The sequence below is a fragment of the Heteronotia binoei genome, chromosome 9 (assembly GCF_032191835.1).
Source record: "Heteronotia binoei isolate CCM8104 ecotype False Entrance Well chromosome 9, APGP_CSIRO_Hbin_v1, whole genome shotgun sequence".
NCBI classification, from domain to species: Eukaryota; Metazoa; Chordata; class Lepidosauria; order Squamata; family Gekkonidae; genus Heteronotia; species Heteronotia binoei.
In genome coordinates this window covers 65,650,961-65,672,224 of record NC_083231.1, presented here as the reverse complement: position 1 = coordinate 65,672,224, position 21,264 = coordinate 65,650,961, and the positions used below count along the sequence as shown (strand labels likewise).

At 41.0% G+C, this 21,264-nt stretch overlaps 1 protein-coding gene across 1 annotated transcript in view; it reads right to left on the bottom strand.

Moving 5' to 3' along the window:
* SLC7A11 (solute carrier family 7 member 11) overlaps nucleotides 1–21,264 on the bottom strand; it is a 121,357-nt gene that overhangs the window by 25,144 nt on the left and 74,949 nt on the right. Inside the window, exons 7-10 of the mRNA XM_060246776.1 lie at nucleotides 5,141–5,264; nucleotides 4,165–4,268; nucleotides 3,292–3,388; nucleotides 209–358 (exon numbers count right to left, since the gene is read on the bottom strand). Of these exons, the coding sequence (XP_060102759.1) occupies nucleotides 209–358; nucleotides 3,292–3,388; nucleotides 4,165–4,268; nucleotides 5,141–5,264 (475 nt within the window). The remainder of the gene's footprint in view (nucleotides 1–208; nucleotides 359–3,291; nucleotides 3,389–4,164; nucleotides 4,269–5,140; nucleotides 5,265–21,264) is intronic.

The window sequence follows — 21,264 nt, the reverse complement described above, 5'->3', positions numbered from 1 at the left end:
AGTGTTATCAACAATATAACTTTGTTCTGTTTATTTGTTTTCTGTTTGCTGTAATATTTCAAAACTAAATATGAATACAATATTAATCTTTTGAAACTATTTATAGTAATATAAAGGAACCATTAATTGGTAACTGCCCCTCCAATTTCTCAGAGATATGAATAGCAGAGAACGTATTTATCCAAACCAATCATATTATTGAGGATACCTTGAAAGGACGAGGCATATCAGGACGTTTATATCGAAGGTAAATCATTCCAGCAACTGCCAATCCGATAAAAAGCCACCGGGCAAAACTGAGAAAATTCAAGAGACTGTAGATATCACTTGTGAAGAGCATTATCATAGTCAGAGGATGCTACCAAAAAAGCAAATAAAATAAAGCATGAGTAGGTCTGGTTTTCCCTGTTATTATGTGTGTATATATACAGTATACTTACATTTCTTACATTTTAAACTCCTTAAATAGTTATTTGGAATGTCTGGAATTTAACAACCAAACATTTTAAGGCAAAATTTACACGTTAACAAGTTAGCAGAAGGAGCATACGTTAACCCTTTCCCCAAAAAACTGAATAGAACAATCATTAGATAGTTGTTGGGAGGGTCCATGAGAACAAGCACCAAGCACCATATTAAAATTCTCAAAATTTGTACTCTTGACTTTCAACCTTTACAAGGTCCACTAAGATGGCTAACAATTCAAAGGGGAAGGTGGGATCATTGACAAAATGCCAAACTAAACAAAAAAGTCTTCATAAGGAAGTAACTGGTCCTTCAGCTATGATATTTTACTTATATTTAAATTTACAGTTTACTAAAGCCCCATGGTGCAGAATGGTAAAGCTGCAGTACTGCAGTCGGAACCCACCGCTCACAACCTGAGTTCGCTCCCAGCGGAAGCTGGTTCAGGTAGCTGGCTCCAGGTTGACTCAGCCTTCCATCCTTCCGAGGTCTGTAAAATGAGTACCCAGCTTGCTGGGGGGAAAGTGTAGATGACTGGGGAAGGCAATGACAAACCACCCCGTAAAAAAGTCTGCCGTGAAATCATTGTGAAAGCAACGTCACCCCAGAGTCGAAAACAACTGGTGCTTGCACAGGGGACTACCTTTACCTTAAAGCTGAACTGGTGAAATAGCATTTTACTTGTCCTTGGGAAAGCATGAAAAATCTAGCTTTAAATTAACCATCAGTGGTTGTTGGGCTGGTAGATAGTAATCTCCTAATCTCTTTTTCAATCAGCCAACCTGAGTTTGACTGCATGTGGAAGTGCTATTTATATACTGGATATTTGATAGAGCTCCACAGGGACCACTGATTGCAACTTTCATCATATCAAAACTTGTAACCATATGTAAATATTCTCATTATTCTGAAGATACTGAAATTCTTATACAATACTGAATTGCAAGCAAGTAAATTATATAGGAATCACAATGTAAATTTTCACATGAGGTATTTTACAACAAGAGGACTAAAGGAAATATAAGACCCAATCTGAAGTAAACCTAATAGATTCTAGTAGAACTGAGGGCCAAACTACACATTTGGGTTCCCCACAGCCATAGAGCAGCTATGGGAAACAGTTTATAAAAACTGAAGGACAGTTTTTAAAAACACAAGACAAGCCATGTTGGATCAGGCCAATGGCCCATCTAGTCTAACCTCTGTCACACAGTGGCCAAAAAACCCCAGGTGCTATCAGGAGGTCCACTAGAGGGGCCATAACACTAGAAGCCCTCTCCCACTGCACCAAGAATACAGAACATCAGGGCTTTTTTTGAGCTGGAAGGTATTGGAACACCATCCCGGCTGGCCTGGGCAGTGTTCCGGCTCAGGGGGCTCAGCCATCCTTGCACTGGGGCCTCCTGACATCCTGCTGGCTGGCGGGGCTCAGGGGGCCCAGCTGCACTTGCACAGAGGCCTCCCAATGTCCAGCTGGCCAGTGGGGCTCAGGGGGTCCAGCTGTATTTGCATGGGGGCCTCCCGATGTCCTTCTAGCCAGTGGGGCTCAGGGGGCCAAGCTGCGATGCGATGTGGGCTTCCTAAGAGTCAGCAGCTTTAAAAGGGAGTTGCTACCATCCCTTTTATATCCATTTTTCTTTTCTTTTCTTTTCCTTTCTTTTCTCTTTCTTTCTTCCTTTTCCCCCTCCTTTCTTTCACTCCCTCCCTTCCTTTTCCTTCCTTCCTATTTCCTTTCTCTTTTTTTTCTCTATTTGTTTTCAACTCTCCCTCTCCTCCTCCCTGGTCTAATATGCTAATAAGTTCCTCTTGGGCATTTTCTACAAAAATTGCCCCAGACAAAAAGTTCCATCTATATCCTGTGGCTAATAGCCACTGATGGCAGTCCTATTGGGCCTGGAACACTGCTAGGTGGGGCAGAAGGACTCCTGCCTTCCCCCTAAGAAGTTTTCCAGCACAGAAAGAGCACTGAGCTTCATTTTTGTTGTCCCATAAGTGGAAAAGAGAGTGGAGAGGAGCCTCCCCTGGTATCCTAAGCCTGTGCAGTTGAGAATAATGGTGAGTTATATTAAGGCAATGACAAAAGGCAGTGTTGATAACGAGTCTCCTTAGAAAATTCCTTGTTTGATGTTAATTGTTCCAGTTTCTTCTCTATTCAGTACTGTACCAGTCTAGTGTTCCATTTACTAATTGCAGTTTTGATAAAGGTTATTACAAGTTTCTTGATGCCTATCATTTCTAGTGTATTTAGGGTCCATGGATGAGTTTTATTATTATTATAAATATTAATATTGATGATGGTGATGTAGTAGTGATAATAATAACAATAATAAAATAATAATAATAATAATAATAATAATAATAAATAGTTCCAGTGTCTTGAAAAGGACAATAAAATCCCACTATCTGTTACTATTATTTGCATTTTCTCTGCAAGGCATCTGTAATGAGACTTCAGGGTCTTCACAGACAGTACATTAAAGTGTAGCTTTTATGTAGAATTTTATTACTCTGCATTCCTACCCATGAAGATTCATTCCATTTAGAAGGGCTTAACTAATCATTCTCCTTCAAATTTTCAAATAAAACGTAATGAGGTGTGATTTAGGTGCCAGCCTAGAAGAGTCAAATGTGACTAACAGAGTCAGAGGAGGACTCTCTGAAATAGATCACTTCTGTAATTGCTTCCCACCTCTCTCCATACATAGCCAACCTATGAAATGGAAATAAATAATGGAAATTCAAGAACTATTTAAGTTATATTGAAATCTTCCAGGGGAGGCCTATATTGCACAGCCTTCTACAGAGACATTTGTTTGTATGATTTACCAAAACAATGACAGCTGGCAGAGGAGTGTGCTTGCGGACATGAATCATGGAGAGAATTTCTGGAAGGTGACCCTCACGGGATGCAACGTAGAACATCCTGGTGAGAAAATAAATTTGGACAGTGTTTAAAGATGCTCATTACCAAGATAAATGGAAGTAACTCACCGAAGATGTAAAACACATTCACAGACGTTATACTCAGTAGTACTATGTGTTCCTATTTAACACATGCATCAGAAGTCCCGATTGAAAAGAATATAGGAAAATAATTTCAGCTACCAAGGAAATAGGCCTTTAAAATTCATCTCTAACCCCCACCTTTGAGAGACTTCAGAAACACACATTTTAAAGCACTACTTCCATTTTTTTTCTTCTCTAATATAAGCAAAGCAATCATTACTTCAGTACTGAAGCAAAAATCCACCAGAAATTTCTGTTTAAGTCCCATTAAAATAAATGGAACTTGTGCAAAAAATGTAATGATTTTTTCTGCAGTTTCCATTCAGTTTCTTGTTGCATTCAATGTTATTAACAATGTGATAAGCAAAGGAGGGAAAATGTGCACAATTCCCTGTACAGTCATGCCAGTATTAAGTCATTATTGATTTATTTCCTTTGAAGAAGTTAGCAGGGGAGGGGCTTTGGCTCAGCAGTAAAGCATATGTTTTACATATAGTCCTCCCTAATTAAAAGTGTTGGAAAAAATCCTCCTCTGCCTGAAAGCTTGGAGAACCACTGCCAGTTGGAGTATACAGAACTAAGCTAGATGGACCAGTGGGTTGACTTATATAAAAGAGGTTCATGTGTAATTTACAGACTTTATCCTGACTGATCACTTAATCTTCACCTATAAAGCTGTTTATATCAACTCACCTGGAGACAGCAAAAATACCACCATTCATTGAACCAAAGCAAGAAAGCGCAACAAAAATGGGAACAGCTAAAGAAAAACTTCCCAGTAAACGTTCAGAAAAAGTCTGAAAAAAGAAAAAGAAATATAAAGCCACACTTCTGGTAGTCAATGGATGAAAGGAACTACAGTTGTCCTCTGCTTCTATCAAATGATACAAGGGCCTTAAATCAGTTAGCACTTAGGGATGCCAGTGCCCAGTTGGGGGCAGGGGATCTCCCAGTCTGGAGGGGGGGGCCCACAACTTCAGAGTTATCAGAAAGTGGCAGGGGGAGGAAATGTCTGCTGGGCACTTCATTATATACTATGGAGACCATGATATAATGAAGAATTGATCTGTGAGTATCTGGGGGTCTGAAGGGGGCTGTTGTTTGAGGTATCAGCACCAACTTTTCAGCATAGCATCCTGTGCTTCTCCTCAAAAACAGCCCCCAAGTTTCAAAAAGATTGGAGCAGGAAATCCAGTTCTATGAGCCCCCAAAGAAGGTACCCCTATTCTCCAGTATTTCCAAATGGAGGGAAGGCATTTAAAAGATGCATGGTCCCTTTAAATGTGATGGCTAGAACTCCCTTCAGAACTCAATCATGCCTGTCACAACTTTGGCCCTGACTCCACCCCCAAAGTCCCCTGGTGCCACCCCCAAAGTCCCCAGATATTTCTTGAGCAGGACCTGACAACCATAGCACACATTTATATTTCCGTAAAATTGGAAGCCACTACTAATGTCACTCATTATAAAGAACTCCTACCCTGTTTCATGATTTTGAGACATGATTTCTATATATTCTGTGCGTGTACACAGTTAAACGTCCATATTGTAATCCTAAACAGAGTTACGCCAGTCTAGTCCACTGAAATCAAGGAATTAGACCAAGCAACTCTGTGTAACATTGCACATTTTGTCTAAAATCTTCATTCACAATTCCACCACAACTTACCACTGCTACTGCCTTGGACAGTAGCAGATCTTCAGGGCTGATTGTTGTAAAATAGGCCACATTTGTTAACACATAGCCAACTGTGACAATAACCATTGAAGTGCAAATAGCAAGTGGTACATTTCTGAAAGGGAAAAAAAATACTATTATACATCTGCACTGAATCAATTGGTTATGAAAGAAATTTTATTTGTATACTTGGACTTCCATTGCGCATTAGTTTAAGTCTTGCTACATGATACTAATTGGACACAATTATCAATCATCCAAGGTCAAAAGAGCTTATTTCTAACTTTCTGATATGAGTACCTTTATCTGTTTATATTATAAATAAAGACAAACTGTTCTTAAGCTATGGTCAAAAAGATCGTCAGCAGAATTCTATGCACAGTTATTTTCTAGACTAAAACCATTCATTTCAATTGACTTAATCTGAAGTAATTCTGCAGAGAATTGCTGTTCTAACTGTATCTTGAAATTACAACCACATCATAGCAAGGGAGTTGACCTTATTCACTTTGCTGTTTTGTTTGTATTCTAAAGAGTATGTCGAAGTATGATTTATCCTAACCATCTGCAAGGAGTGTAAGATTGGTTTATAAATCAGTGCCAGCCTTGGCATTGGCCTGGTGCAACTCTCTGCCTGCAGGACTTAGTGCAGTTCCAGGCCCTGAAGGACTTAATGCAGTTCCATAAGGCCTGTAAAACTGAGATGTTCTATCAGGCCTGCAATTGAGGACATGTATTTGAGATGCAGCATACAGGTTTTGTGTTATTTCTTAGTACGCTGCAGTTACTCATGAGGAACCCTTCATCATGAAACACTGCCTTTAGGCAGCAGGAGTGTTGAGCAATTGTTAAAATCATTCTGTGGAATTTAGGACATGTTTGGATACATTCTGCAGAATTTTGTAGAATTTGTATTTGGTTACCCAGGGATTCCAGTTTATTAATAAAGAACTACAAGGACATATATATTTCCAACACTGAAGACTCTTGAAGAACTTATGGAATCCCAGAAACCCTCCATTTTGTTTACAGCATCTGAGTGTATGGCGCCTTTGTGGAAGCAAATTTATTTATTCTTTTGAACTGTATGAATTGTCTTGCATTTATCATATGAATTTATTATTATAGCTTACATAGTTTCGAATCAGAACTGAAATTTGGAAGCTGCTAAATGGAATTTTGTACAACTCCCCATAACTTTGTTATATTCTTTGTTTCACAGATGAACCTCACAAGATAATATGGTGATGGTACAACTGAACCTTAAGTGGAATATCATACACAACAAGCAACTGAATAAACATGATATGAAGCCCAAACATGAACGAACATGAAGCCCAAAGATTCATTGAAATAATTATACCATTTCAGTACATAACAAGACACAATATGAATGACTTCTTGAAATTCACAAGAGATGTTCTGGACTGGCTATAAGCATTACTTATTACCCCCAAATATTGTATTATCCCCACAATAACATCCTTATGATTATGTCTTGTGCCCTGAGGTCCCAGTCCTGAATAATATGAAGCGATCAGCAAGAGTAGGATTGCCTCATTACAAAACACTAAATATTAGAAGTCCTGAGACAGCAAGCCGTCTATTCCATCCCTCCATCAGTACCTCTGCATATTCTTCTTTTCTACTCACTGGAGCAAACAGGGCCCTACTTTTGCTCAATAGCAGGTAGGTAAGGAGGGGGCAAATGGACCAGTGGATGTATAGCAGCTGCAGTCTCTGCTGCTTCATTGAAATTTGGAAAAGAAAGGGTGTCATCATCAATATTCCCTCTAAGTTGTGGAGTCTTGTGAGCAAACTTCTACTTTGTGAGCTACTAGCATTAAAGTTGTGAGTTACTGCATAAATTAACTTGCTCTGGGGCCATTTTTCCTGAACTAAGACCCAAATGTGTGAGCCAGAGGCTAAAAAACTGTTAGCTAGCTCACACTAACTCAGTTTAGAGGGAACAGTGGTCATCACTGAATTAAGACCTGAGGATCTAAAAATAGTCAACAAGAATACTTTAGGAGAAGACTTTTTGAGTTGGCGGTAAACAAGATTTTACTAAGGAATCCACTGTATATAATGTCTGAGAGGAAGTATTTTATTCAATTAAATGACCATATTCTACAGCTGCCCAGTGCAAGGACAAGAAAGTCATCTTACACTATGCTCTTGGCAAACACTATGCTTTGAATTATTGACAAGAAAAGGCTCTAAGATAAGTGACCCTGGAAACACTTGCCATGTATTTCTTTTATATACTAACTCTTTCCTACTTCTCTGGAGTTCAGATAAAGCACACTTTCAGTTCCTTGATCTCAGACTTTCTGCTCTGCATTTTCAGCACTTATCAACCTTTAGAGGAAAGCACTATAGGACACCCCTACTACATATCTTAATATGATTCCATCTAAAAATAAAAGTGAAGTTCATAACTAACTAGGGAGAAAGCACTGTCAAACTTGTGTTATTCAGCACTCCGACTCTTGGCTCATTATGCTGAGCAGCACTAACCCCTGCTGACAGGGGGGGAAACACCCTAAATAACTAGTCTCAAGTGCCATTCATTACTCTGCTAAAAGACTGGGACATTCCATGTTCCCAGAAGCCTTGAGCAGAATAAGAGGTTTGTGACCTCTGAGATCTGAGTGCTTTAATGTAGAAGCCACGCTTCATCTGCCTTCCAGCACCCCCACCCCCCCAGCACAATCAGCCCTTTAGGAGGCTGCAATCTATTAGCATGCAACACCAGCAAGTGTGACTTGTTAGTTGGTGGCTTGCAGTGAAAAACTTACACACACACACAAAAAGGCCAGGATTCATGATTTAAGGGATAAGCCATCCAACCCATATGCATTTTCAGCTGAAGAGTTATATTGTCTTTTTACTCACCATGTAATGCATTAGCCCACATTTCAGCTCTTGTGTTAAAATGCAGCCTAGCAACTTTACAGATGCCTTGTATGCCTCTGAGAGTATAAACTGGACATTCTGAATTAAAATGTCTTGGCGCATATATAGTTTATATATTGGTTCTTGGTGCTACAGAAATTTCAGTGTCATATAAGCTGAAGAACCCCACTGCCTTGATGGTAATACTAAAGCAATTTATCTAATTATTTTTATATTCCTTCTTGGAAATGAAAAAGTAGCATGTTTCAAAATGAGGCCCCTGTGACAAGCTGTTTCTATCAACTGAGGAGATCCACAAAGCCTCCTATGATTTTGGGGGGGGGGGGGGGGAACTAGGTTTATATTAAATCATAAATATTCCCTCAGTTGCCAGGTATTCTAAAGGTAGCAAGGCTTAGGGTTCACTGACATGAGGTAAGTTTTGTGGTGACCAAATAGAATACAGAGATTCCTGAGGCAGGAATTGTATATTAACAACACAGAAGATTTGTTTAATTACAAGTTGTTTCAAAGAACAGATAAACAGCACAGATCTCCAGGTAGACAAAGGGAAACTTTATTTATTATTTATTTATTAGATTCAATTTGTTGGCTTTCCTTAAGAATAGGGCTCAGGATGGCTTAGATCAGGAACACATAAAATATATGAAAGGATTAAAATAACATTAAAATACTGAAAACATCAACAATAGATCAATATGACATACAGATGGTGGAGAAAAATTTTAAGTACCCACCAAACCCTGGGTAAGAGGGATATGGGGGGGTTATGAGAGTACCAGACCATCTCTGTCCTCAACCAAATACCTGGTAGAACATCTCTGCCTTTTAAGGCCCATAGAAAGGAATCCACGAGGTGGGGGCTAGGGCTGAAAGCGTTCTAGCCCTAGATGAGGACAGCTGGACCTCTCTTGGACCACCGGAAGGTTCTTATTGCTAGAGTGTAACACTCTTCAAGGGGCACACTGGGAGTGGTGATCCTGAAGGTATGGGGGTCCCTGACTGCTAATGGCCTTGAACCAGATCCAGTGCTCTACTAGAAGCTTTGCTGGGGCACATTAATTTAAACTAGTAATGACTTCAGAGAGTAGTCTGGATTTTCTTTAATACTTTGAGGGATAAACAGGCTTTTACTGAACAAATGCTAGGTTGGATCCTCTCTCAAACACAGGATTCCACCCATACTAGATGGCCTTTCCCCAAAAGTCAGACTGAATGGTACAAGGTCTGCTCATTACCAGAGATAGGTCTAGCAATCAGTATTCTATTCTCACTCATAAAGCTAAACTATTCTGTACCATTATCACACAAAGTGAGCCTTCACTCTGTCTGCTCTTTTTCTGAGCCAGCCCTAAGCTATAACTGCCCTCTCCGAGGCAGAACTGAACTCTCTCTGCACTCTCCTTGAATCTGACCTGAACTAAACTGCTGGGCTCCTTTCCAACACTCCACCCCCCTCCCAAAAGGTGATTGGATGCTGGAGCAGCACTCCCATGGGTTCAAATGAGTGGCTGTTTTCCCCCTTCAAGGGCAGAACAGCCTTCTGTCCATCACAGCCCCCCATCCTTGAGGTTGTGAATTTACTAACACAAAAAGGCACATGTCTTTTTTTCATAAATCTACCGAGGAAAGGGAGGGGTCAAAATGGAATCATATCATTCTTCCTATTTTCATTTCACATGAGATGCTTTAGAGAAACAATGAAAAACAGCAGATTCTCACAGAGTATAATCCATATATATAACAGAGTTCTGAACAGCACTATCTCCTGCTGTGGACAACTCCCCCACCACCAGCAAATTTCTCATCAGTGTGCCATTCATTACTTTGCTGAAAGGTAGAGTAAAATTCAGAGTATAATCCAGGGCAAAATAAATATAATCAATCCCACTGACATTTTTGAGCATGTGGGCACTTTTCAATTTCTGACATAGGGTGGTGGGCACAACCACAAAATGGCTGCCAACAGCGGTGGAGCCAACCACATGCACACACAAAGGAAGTCTAAATTTAGGGGATGAGGAGTAATTAGAAAAATACACTGAGAATAAGAGAACATAAACACTGTGTCATCTGTGTAGCCAATCAGATCTCCAGGGGCAAATCAGAAGCCCTGCTGGACAGCAACCCCCACCACACTAGGAAAGGTGTTTGAGGGTGAAGGTTCCCATGGTGGGGACCCCTAGATTAGGGTATATCAAACTTCTTTTGAATTTCGCTCTGAAACTTCAGTTTATTATATGGTAGAATTTCAGCATTTCTAATGCCAAGTCAGGGGAACTAGATAAGAAACATATAACTGAATGTTCTCATAATGTGCCATACAAGAAAGTGTTCTTAGAATTTGGTGACAACCAGTATGTAAGAAATTTTTTGAGCATTATCTGGTTACAACAAGAAGCTAAAGTAAACTGAGGTTCCTGGGTTTTTTTGTGACTGCCGTTAACAATGAACAATTAAATTACATTGTGAAGATGAATAGATTAATCCCAGCAATTAGGCCTGGCAACTCTCTCTTGCAATTTGCTTCATATGTCAAGCAGGAATAGGGTTGCCAATCCCCAGGTGGGTGTGCAACAAGATAACAGCAAATGTTGAGAAAATGGAATAAGGATTTATTTTCAGTGTGATGGGTGAAGCAAAATAGTAGGTATGAAATAATAGCTTGGATAAAGAAGTATTGCGAAACAGGAGCTCTTCAGACTGGTTGTACCTGTAAACTGTTTGTGATACTTGGAATTTTTTCAGTATCACCTGCATACATTGTGCAAATCCAGAATATCTATGAATTTCTATGAATCTTCTATGAATGTTTTGATACTAGTAAAGAAATTGAATTTTCTACAATAATTGGAGAAGGCATCTTTATTGGACATTGTTTCTGAGTAATTTATATTGGACAAAAGGTTCTCTTTACACAGAGTGTTGCTTTCCTTCAATCCCCTGGTGGGGGCAGGGGATCTCCTGGTTTGGAGGCCCTCCCCCCACTTCATTGTCATCAGAAAGCAAGGGGGGATGTCTGAGGAGCACTTCATTATCCCCAAAGAAGACCAATTCCCATAGGATATAATGGCGAATTGATCCATGAGTATCTGAGGCTCTGGGGAAGTTGTTTTTGAGGTAGAGGCATCAATTTTTTTTTTCAAATTTTACAAAAGTTTGTTGAGGAAATAAAAAAGTACAGAATACATCAACAAGAAGGCTAAACATGTCCAAAGAGCCAAGCAAAGAAAGTGAGTTTCAGACGCATACATACCAAATGACATTATAATTATACAAATTGCCACACAGAGAACCACTTGAGAAGCCAGAACTTAAGCAAAACCAAACCAAACAGTTATAGCCCCCCAAATCCAATCTTCACCAAACTTTGAGGGTAGGTGGAAGAGAACCTGCTAAAGCCTCCCTATGAATTTGGCATCTCTAATTTGCAAGGGGGCTGCTCTACAACCTCCTGAACCAAATGAACCACAGACTGGTTCAGGAAATGGAAAAGTTTGTGTAAGTTCGTGGTTCATGCAATCAAATGAACCATGCAATCATGGTTCATGCAATCAAATGATGGATCAGCCCACATTCTCCACATTCCAAACTGATCATGGGAATGAGCCCTTAATTTAATAACCTCCTGCCTCAATGTAAGCATTTTATCAAAAAATGAAATAAGTGGGTTTTCTCCATGAAGATATACATTCAAAGTAAAAATAGTTATTGAGGACAGTAGAGCATTTTCTGAGGCAGAAATTAAACTCTACTAAGGCAAGGCAGAAATAGAAAATATTTAAAGAAAAAATATGACTTCTCAAGCATTTTTAGCAAATATGCTCTAAGCACTGCTGCCATAACACATTTGAATATGAGAAATAGCTTAAAGAAGCCTAAGCAGTTGTAACCATTAATAAACAGATAGCAGGAACTATGGCCCCAGATGGTAACAAAATACATTTCCAGATTGCACAACAAAGAGCAATTATCCCATGAGTACTATGAGCTTCATTATGGGAACAATTACATATTAAACGCCCAATATGTTCACATATAACCTGATTGATTCAAGTTACTGCATCACACTAGCACAAAGATGGCAGACTTGAACAGTTTCCTGTTTGCCACTTCACTATATTTTGCTTTAAGAAGCAATAACTTAGAGAGTGCATGTCACTCTCAAATGACGCAAGGCAAATATACCTTGAGTTCATCTCCAAGTACACATAGAGTAAAGTGAGCAATCACCAGTAGCAACTATTTAGTCCAGGGAAGATGAACTTCCTTGTCTAACATAAACCAAATTTGGCCCCATACCCATTAGGAGTGGGATTTTAGTTGCTGTTTTTAAATTAAGGGTTTGGGCTGATTAGCTACCAAAGAATTATTGAACCAATCTAGCGTGTCAAAATAAAACAAACCCAAAATAAATTAGCCCAATACCATTTGAGCTGTGCTGTAATGGCCAGAAGTTAATGTCACAGCTGAGTAAACCTTAATCAGCAAGCATTCTAAGCTTTTTCACATAGCTACAATGACAGTAAATGAAGTAAATTTCCATTATTCTGTATTTCCAGACCATTTACAACTTTAGTGTGACAAAATGTTACCATTGGAGGCATTTCAAGCTGTTTCTGTGAATTTCATTTAGAATCTAATATTTTCATATTGCATGAAAATATCTTTCTCTTTTCAAATATGAAGTAAAAATACCTGAGGTTATATGTAAAAAAGCAAATATCTCTGTCCACCCAACTGCTTACCCTACAATCTGTTTCCCTAGCTGCAATTACTATTACGGTATATCACATATCTAAGACTCTAATTTGGGGTTGACTGTCAGCAGGGGTCATTTTGTAGAAAAAAAAGGTGCAGGAGCTCAGTAGCATATTTTATTTGTATATGCCCTGGAGAAAACTCCCCACTGCATGCAGATCCTGGCTGGAGGCTCAGGAGCTGTGCTCCTGTGAGCTCCTGCTGAATTCAAGCTCTGACTGTCAGCAATACACGGAAACCAATCAGTCTGTATCTCCTTATCCAAATCTCTTGGTAATGTGGTAGAGATCCTTAATGACTTCTTGTCCACTATATTTTCTCACACAGAAGATACATGAGTCTCTACTTTAGGAATAACCAGAAACATGAGATCTTTCAGTCATTCTTACATACTCCTTTTAGAGCCCCTGCACGAATTTCAAAGGTAGCCTTTGATTCATTCAATCTCCCTAATTCCCCAATTGTTGTGAGCCTGAAAGAGCACAAATGGGCATTGAAACAAAAGTAAAAATTGATAAGAGTCAAAATTAAGGCACATGGCGTAACAACCAGTGGGAGATGAGTAGGACAGGGAGGGTACCATTGGCAATGACATGACATAACTTTTGAGTAAAACTATAGAATTTCTGGTGATTCCTAAGAGGACTGTCTGCTTTATATGTTTTGGTTATTTGGTTATATGTTATTTGGTTATTTTCCCTTTTTTGTGGGAGAAAATATTAGAAAGTTTGTCAAATCTTAGAGCAGCAAAATTTTCACAGGAAGTTTGAACAATGGAGCCAAGAAGCAAGTATTTTGGGGGTGGAGGAGGGATAAGAAAGAAAAGCACAGTAAAATTTAGATGTTCCAGTAAAATTTAGAAGCCATCTATGCATGTAGCTGCCACCACCTCCTGTGGCACTGAATTCCATGTGTTAATCACCCTTTGGGTGAAGAAATACTTTTATCTGTTCTAATCTGACTACTCAGCAATTTCATTGAGTGCCCATGAGTTCTTGTATTGTGAGAAAGTGAGAAAAGTACTTCTTTCTCTACTTTCTCTATCCCATGCATAATCTTGTACTCTTGTAAACCTCTATCATGTCACCCCTCAGTTGACATTTCTTTTTTGAGATGTGGTAACCAGAACTGTACATAGTACTCCAAATGAGGCTGCACCATCGATTTATACAGGGGCATTATGATACTGACTAATTTGTTTTCAATTCCCATCCTAATAATCCCCAGCATAGTGTTGGCCTTTTTTTTTACTGCAGTTGCACAACTGTCTTGACATTTTCAGTGAGTTATCTACCACGACTCCAAGATCTCTCTCCTGGTCAGTCTCCACCAACATGTATTTATAGTTAGGATTTTTGGCCCCAATGTGCATTACTTTGCACTTGGTCACATTGAACCACATTTGCCACATTGACACCCACTCACCCAGCCTTTACAGATCCCTTTGGAGTGCCTCACAATCCCCCCTGGTTCTCACAGCCCTGGTTCTCACAACCCAGTTTAGTGTCATCCACAAACTTAGCCACTTTGCTGCTTTCTCCCAACTCCAAATCATTAATGAACAAGTTAAAAAGCATTGGACCCAGTGCCGAGCCCTGAGGTACCCCACTGCTTACCACCCTCAAAGTTGCTGACAACTTCATTTTCCAGAAAGTGGAAAAGAAAACAAGGGGATCAGCTATCTTGGTCAGTATTATTGAGCCCATGGTTGGTGCCTCAGTGTGGGCTTTAGGTAGTCAGCCTTAAGTAGCACTGTTGTCCTCATGTTTTCCAACAGAAAATCACATGAAATATGAACACGAAGGACAAAATTTCTCCCCTCAAGATGGTATACCATAAACAAGCTAGTTTCAAAGACAACTTTAAACAAAAAAGCTTCCTTTACAGTGTTGCTGACATTTCACAGGCATATTTTAAAATACTAATATATACATTTGTAGTAATTTTCTGTCTAGTGGCTTTAGGCAATAACTGCTTATGTTGATTGTGATATCTGTGTGTGAAGAAAAACACTTCTCTTTCTCTTCAGTGTTTGTCAATATGTTTCATTCCTAGTATCAATGAGTTCTGAACCACAATGGATCTTTATGGCCTTGAAGCAGCCAGTGCAATCTTGAACTGAATGAGAACGTTTAATATTTTGCTCATGCTTTTGGTGATGATGTTTGTCGGAGGGATGGACAATAGCTCTTTTCAGACTTACAAAATAATTATTTTTAAGGCTTCTTAATCAAGCAGGCAGAGCCTATTTGTCCCTTCATGCCTTGCAATCAACATAGAAAGGGTAGAGGCAGGGATGGTCATCTTCCATGCATTGTTTCTGCACCATTTTGAATGTGTGTGTTTTTTTAAGCCATAGCATCGTTTTAGGTTTCTTCAACTTGATAAATATCACCTCCACCCTGTGACTGTTTCAGATCATAAAAACTGAGCAGGAGATGGAAGGCTAAAGCCCTTTCTCCATGTACTGATACAAATCACACATGGGAATCATGGAGAACCTAAAATCCACAACACACACATGGGAATTGAGGAGAACTCACAACTCCTGTTTGACTGTTACATATAGTGGGGACCTCAGCCCCAACTAGGGCTGCCAGGTCCTCCCTGGACACTCATGGGGATGGGGAGTAGGGTTGCCAGATCCAGGTTGGGAAACTCCTAGATTTTGGGGGATGGAGCCTAGGGAGGACAGGCACCTCAGTGGGGTGCAATGCCATACAGTCCACTCTCCAAAGCATCCATTTTCTGCAGGGGAACTGAGGTCTGGAGATGAGCTGTAATTCTAGGGGATTCCCAGATCCCACCTGAAGGCTGGTGCCACCAGCCCATGTATTCTATAATGCGTAGATCAGGTGTATTCTCTGTTTCCATTTGTACAAGCAATGTACACAGAGAACAGAAACTTGCACAGCTTCTGAAGCTTTAGCTATGCAGTAAGTAAACTCAACACATGAGAAAACTTTTGTACTTGTGTTGATTATTTCAAAAGAAACAACCTTTCTCCTCAGATTAACACTCAGTTTCATCTCTCTCCTTTCTTCAAATTTTAGACTGTAAAGTGTTCAAGGTTAGGGTTTTTTCTGGGGGAATGTGGCGGAATGGAGTTCCAGAACCTCTTTGTGGAAACAAAATTCCCCAAAAGCAGAGATTTGGATTTACCCTGATCCCCATTTGTGGGGCCATGGGGGAAGGGTAAGAGGCAAGGCAGCCTTTTGCTGGTGGAGAGGGGCAGGGCCAGGCCAAGCACAGGAAGCAGGGGCTCACCCTAACTGGATGCAGGCACTATAGGATGTCTTTGGGGTGGGTCAGAGGGCAGCCACCAGCTACTTAGGACGCAGCACCACCTCTTCCTGCCTCTTTGACCATAGATGGAATTGGCAAAGTGGAAGCCAACCAAGAGGTTGCAGAGGATCATGGATGCTATTGGAGGGTTGCTGGATTCAGCACATGACATTTCAACATGGCTAAAGGTCTTGCTTTGTTCTGAAGACGTTCATCTGTTATATGGATATCTGGCTACACATAATTGAGGATTCCCTATGGCTGTAGGAGCACTGGTGGGAGCTGGCTGAGGCTCGGCTCTTGTGGCGGTATCAGCATGGGGCTGGATCCATTCTCTGGAAAATCGGCCTGCATGCCCACTTCCAGAGTATGGGGATCCTCTTAGGGGATCTTGGTGTGAGGAGTGACTGAGGTGCCCAGCCCAGCGGCATGGAAACCGGGGGATTACCCTCACACTCAGGTGGCAGGGGAGACTACCCCTGGGCTTCCGCCTAGTGGAATCCCTAACCTGCCATCCCAAGGTGACCAGCAGAGCATCGACTGGCAGGTGGATCAGTCGATGAGTGGGATCCTTACCCCATGCTGTGCCAAGGCTTACTACAGCTGTAACCAATAAAAGTTGTGGCCAATTTTATCCCACTTTTTTTGAAAATGGTGTGGTTGTGTGTCATTTCAGTTGGAACTGTAAACTAAACTAGAATGTGTTAGTAGAGAGGAATTTTGCCTGGGGTGCCTACCTTGGCCCCTCCCCTTAACACTGGAGCCACAAATGTTTAAAAGTTCATGACGGCCACCTGTGTGTTTCTCCTTCATTTCCCTCTTGAGAGCTCCAGCACCTCTTTTTCCAGGGAAAAAAAGTCCTGCTCAAGGTAAGGACCTGTCTTCTAGTATTCTGTTAAGCACTGTTTATATCTATCTATCTATCTATCTATCTATCTATCTATCTATCTATCTATCTATCTATCTATCTATCTATCTATCTATGGCACTGTATAAGTAATGAATCATAAAAGAGTAGGGCCCATGAAAATTGATGAATTTGCATTTCCATTCTGCCAGCCCTTTCTTTTTCCACTTTAGCATAGGCTTCCCTTTTCTTCTTTCCCTCACGCTTGCTTCTTTCCTGCACTCAAGTATTTGCTCTAGTCCTAGCTGGCTCCTTTTCCCTCCTCACCCCCGCAAATTAAGGCTCTGTTTTCCTCCATAGTTGTAGTGGTCACTGCCACAATATCAAGTGACATTTAGGGTTGCTATAGCAACCCAATATGTTGCCCCAGTCTCTGGGATTTTTTGGTAGTGTGTGGACATACACAGTCATAATAGTTTGGAGGAGTTACCACCAAATTAATTTTCTTTTACAAACCTGTGGGTTCTGAATCCTAAATTTGGCCTTCAGTGGCCATATTGTGAACATTTTTTTATCCACATAGGCTAGTCCTTGGCTGTTAACGAGGATAGCTGATCTTCTTATTAAGGAATCACCAATGAATTTCCCCTAAAATTCCCATATTTCTGTGAACATGATTTGAAAACTTTTTGGCTAAACTGCCTGCATGAATATACATATATTGACAAGGTAATTTATAATCTCAAGACCTCTAAGCCACCTTCCATCAGCAAGAAACAATGAGATTTCTGATGGGATGCTCTAACCAGATACATTAACTTTCTGACATAAAGGGATTGCACCAACGTACATGTACAGGGAATGCCTGGAAGCTAACAGACTCTTGGTGCTTTCCATCTTTATGCTAAATAAAACAACTGGAGGACGGAGGTGAATATGGAGTTGTAAATGTGAACCTTTGTCTTTCCAACATAAGAGAGATTTTTCAGTCTGGAACACAGTGAAGAACCTGAATCAAATTATTTGCCCTTTATGATGAAGCACTTGAAGAGGATAGAATCAACATTTTGGCTTCAACTGCATATGAAATATATTGTGACGAAAGGCCAGAATAAATTTACATATTAAGGGAGAAAATCTATAACAGCAAGCTTCCAATTTATTTTTAAAGATGTATTTAAAAACCCATAACATTCAGATAATTAATCCAAACTGGAATAATCAATTCACGTTTTTTCTACACTTGGGCTAATAGCCACAAGATACATCTTCAAGCACATGTTTCCCAAATCTTAAAAACAAATAAAAGTTGGGTGGCACAATTACAAAAAGAATGAAAGAAAAAACGGAAGGAAAAATATTTTATTGCACTAAATTCTCATGTGAATTTGGAATGATTAAATCTCTGAGCACCTGATTTATGAGCAAGAATTACAGTGCCCCCAGCCAAAATCATCTTAGTAGGGAGACGGGAAAAAATAGAAGCTTGGTGAAGTTTAATATCAAGCTTACCAGAAGCCTCATATGAACAACACTAAGCAATGAACTGGCATTCACTCATGTGCACCTTAGAGGTAGAAATAAGGGCATCAGAGCTAGGGAAAGAACAGATTGGGTCTCACAGCCCTGGAAAACTGAGCAAAAAGAGACCAAATGCTGCATATCAATAACATCACAGCCAGGGGAAAGAAATGGGAGAACACAGTACAGAGAAGATGATCTCATTTAGAAATAAACTAGCCTGTCAGATTTCAATTCCTTGCCACTGTAATTACTGCAATCCCTTGACTACAGATGAGTATGTGACGTAGACCTTTCTGTTGTTGAGGTTTGCGTAACTGAATGCATCTGCTTCAAATGGATACAGACAGCAAATTCCTAAACCTGAGCGATGTGTTTAAAAGGGCAATGGAGAGTTGCCCTTACTCTGAAAATGAACTGCTCAGCTTCAGACAGAGCATTGTGAAGGGTAATCTAGATACAAAACCTTTTCTGGAGATGAGAGTTCCAAAGGTGTGTGTGTGGGGGGGGGGGGTTATCTTCTTTTTAAATGGATATTTGTTTAACTATTTTATAATCTGTTGTTTTGATGGCATCAAGGCATGATGCCTGAGCTCACAAAGGTAAAACAGATAGAATAATTACTTTTTCTTATTTGTTGTACTATATTATCTAAATCCTCCTGAAGGGAGATTCTTTTAAAGCAAGGGCAGTTTGTTGGTACATGATGCCTTTGATAACTTTGTCATGAACTGAAGTTGTGTTGTTCATGAAAGAAAAGAACAACTAATAATAATGCTGAGTGATGTAGTGATGGCTTCAAGCAGGGCTTTTTTTTTTTTTTTTTTAGCAGGAACACACAGGAACACAATTCTGGCTGGCTTGGCCAATGCTCCAGCTCAAAAATAGGGCTCTGGCAGAGGGAAGGCACTAGGCAGCAATGCGGTCCCATACCACATGCTCTCTGTCACCTCCAGCTTCCATCAGGCTTACAAAGAGAGCAGGAGACACTGGGCCGCCCATGAGTGCCCCCTCCCAGAGGAAGTTGGGCCTGTTGTTGCCCACTCTGCTGCACATGGCTCTCTCTCTTTGGCCATGTTTAGGGGAATGAAACAAGGTCTCTCATTGGGCTGTGTGAGAACACATATTCATGAAATACAACTGATGGCACTGTACTGTTTTGTGTCAATATGCGGAAAGTAACCTGCTGAAAGGGTGACATCACTGTCAGGGGATGTGGCGTAATATGCATGAGTTCCTGCTGGACTTTTTATACAAAAAAAGCCCTGACCTCTAGTATGGATTTTATTTATTTATTTTATTTATTTATTTATTTATTTTTATCTGAGATTTATATCCCACCCTTCCCACCAGGTGGCTCAGGGCGGCTTACAACATGTAAAACTAACATAAAAATATAAAATTAAGCATTAAAAATTAACATTTCATAATTTATAGTTAAAAATCTAGGCATTTGTTATGTACATAAATGTTAAAATCATACAGCGGTCTTAAAGCTACATGTCATGGGTGCTGGGGACCCTGCAGAAGAAGCTGAGCCTGCAGAAGAAACTGTGCCCCTGCCACCTGTACCAGTGCCCCTGCCTCCTGCTGGAGAAGATCCAAGCCCCCCTGCCTCGCCGTCTCGGGTGGCTCGTGTGCATGACCGCCTTCGTCAGGACCTCAGGGATCGGAGGAGGGCGGCACGCTCACGAACAAGACGCTCCCTGAGCCCTGAGTTTTGAAAGGATTCTGGCCCTTCTAGGAGTGAGGATGCTTGAGTCTCAGCAGGATCCTGGCTGCCTCTCTGAGCCAGCAATTAGCCCAAATGGGCAACAGACAGCAGAGGGCTATATAGCTGTGGGCTTTGGGAGGAGGCTTTGTGGAAGCAACTAGGCACTTACCTGACGTTCTAGCATCCACTTTGGCTTTTGACTTTGGCTTCTGGACCCCCTGACTTTGGCTTTGACTTCTGGATCCCCTGACTTCAGCTTCTGAACCTCTGACCTGCGATACCTGGACTGTGATTCGGTTTTGGTGCCTTGGACCCTCTTTGCTCACCAACTACAGACCTTGGACTGCCCCTGGACTTTGCCTGACCTGGCCCCAGCCCGTGACACTACACTCAATTCAAATTCAATTTCAGGTTCAGTATTCGATGTTCAGTGTTCAGTATTCAGTGTTCAGTGCCGGTTAGTTGTGGGCCAGCCGGAAGAGGGCTGTCTTACAGGCCGTGTGGAATTGGGTAAGGTCCCGCAGGGCCCTTACCTCTTCCGGCAGCTGGTTCCACCAGGATGGAGCCATTACGGAGAAGGCCCTGGCCCTTGTAGCTTTCAAACGGGCTTCCTTTAGCCCGGGGACAACCGGAAGGTTTTGAGTTCCCGATCTCAGTGATCTCTGGGGAAAGTGTGGGAAGAGACGGTCCCCCAGGTAGGCAGGTCCTAGGCCATATAGGGCTTTAAAGGTAATAACCAGCACCTTGTACCGAACTCGGTAGAGTATTGGCAGCCAGTGCAGAGCCCGAAGTCCCGGCTGAATGTGCTCCCACCTTGGGAGCCCCAATAACAACCGGGAGGCGGCGTTCTGCACCAGCTGCAATTTCCGGGTTCAGCACAGGGGCACCCCCATGTAGAGGGCATTGCAGTAGTCCAACCTCGAGGTGACCGTAGCATGGATCACCGTTGCTAGATCGTCGCACTCCAGGAAGGGAGCCAGCTGCCTTGCCCGCCTAAGATGGAAAAATGCGGACTTGGCAGTGGCTGCTATCTGGGCCTCCATTGTTAAGGAAGGCTCCAGAAGTACC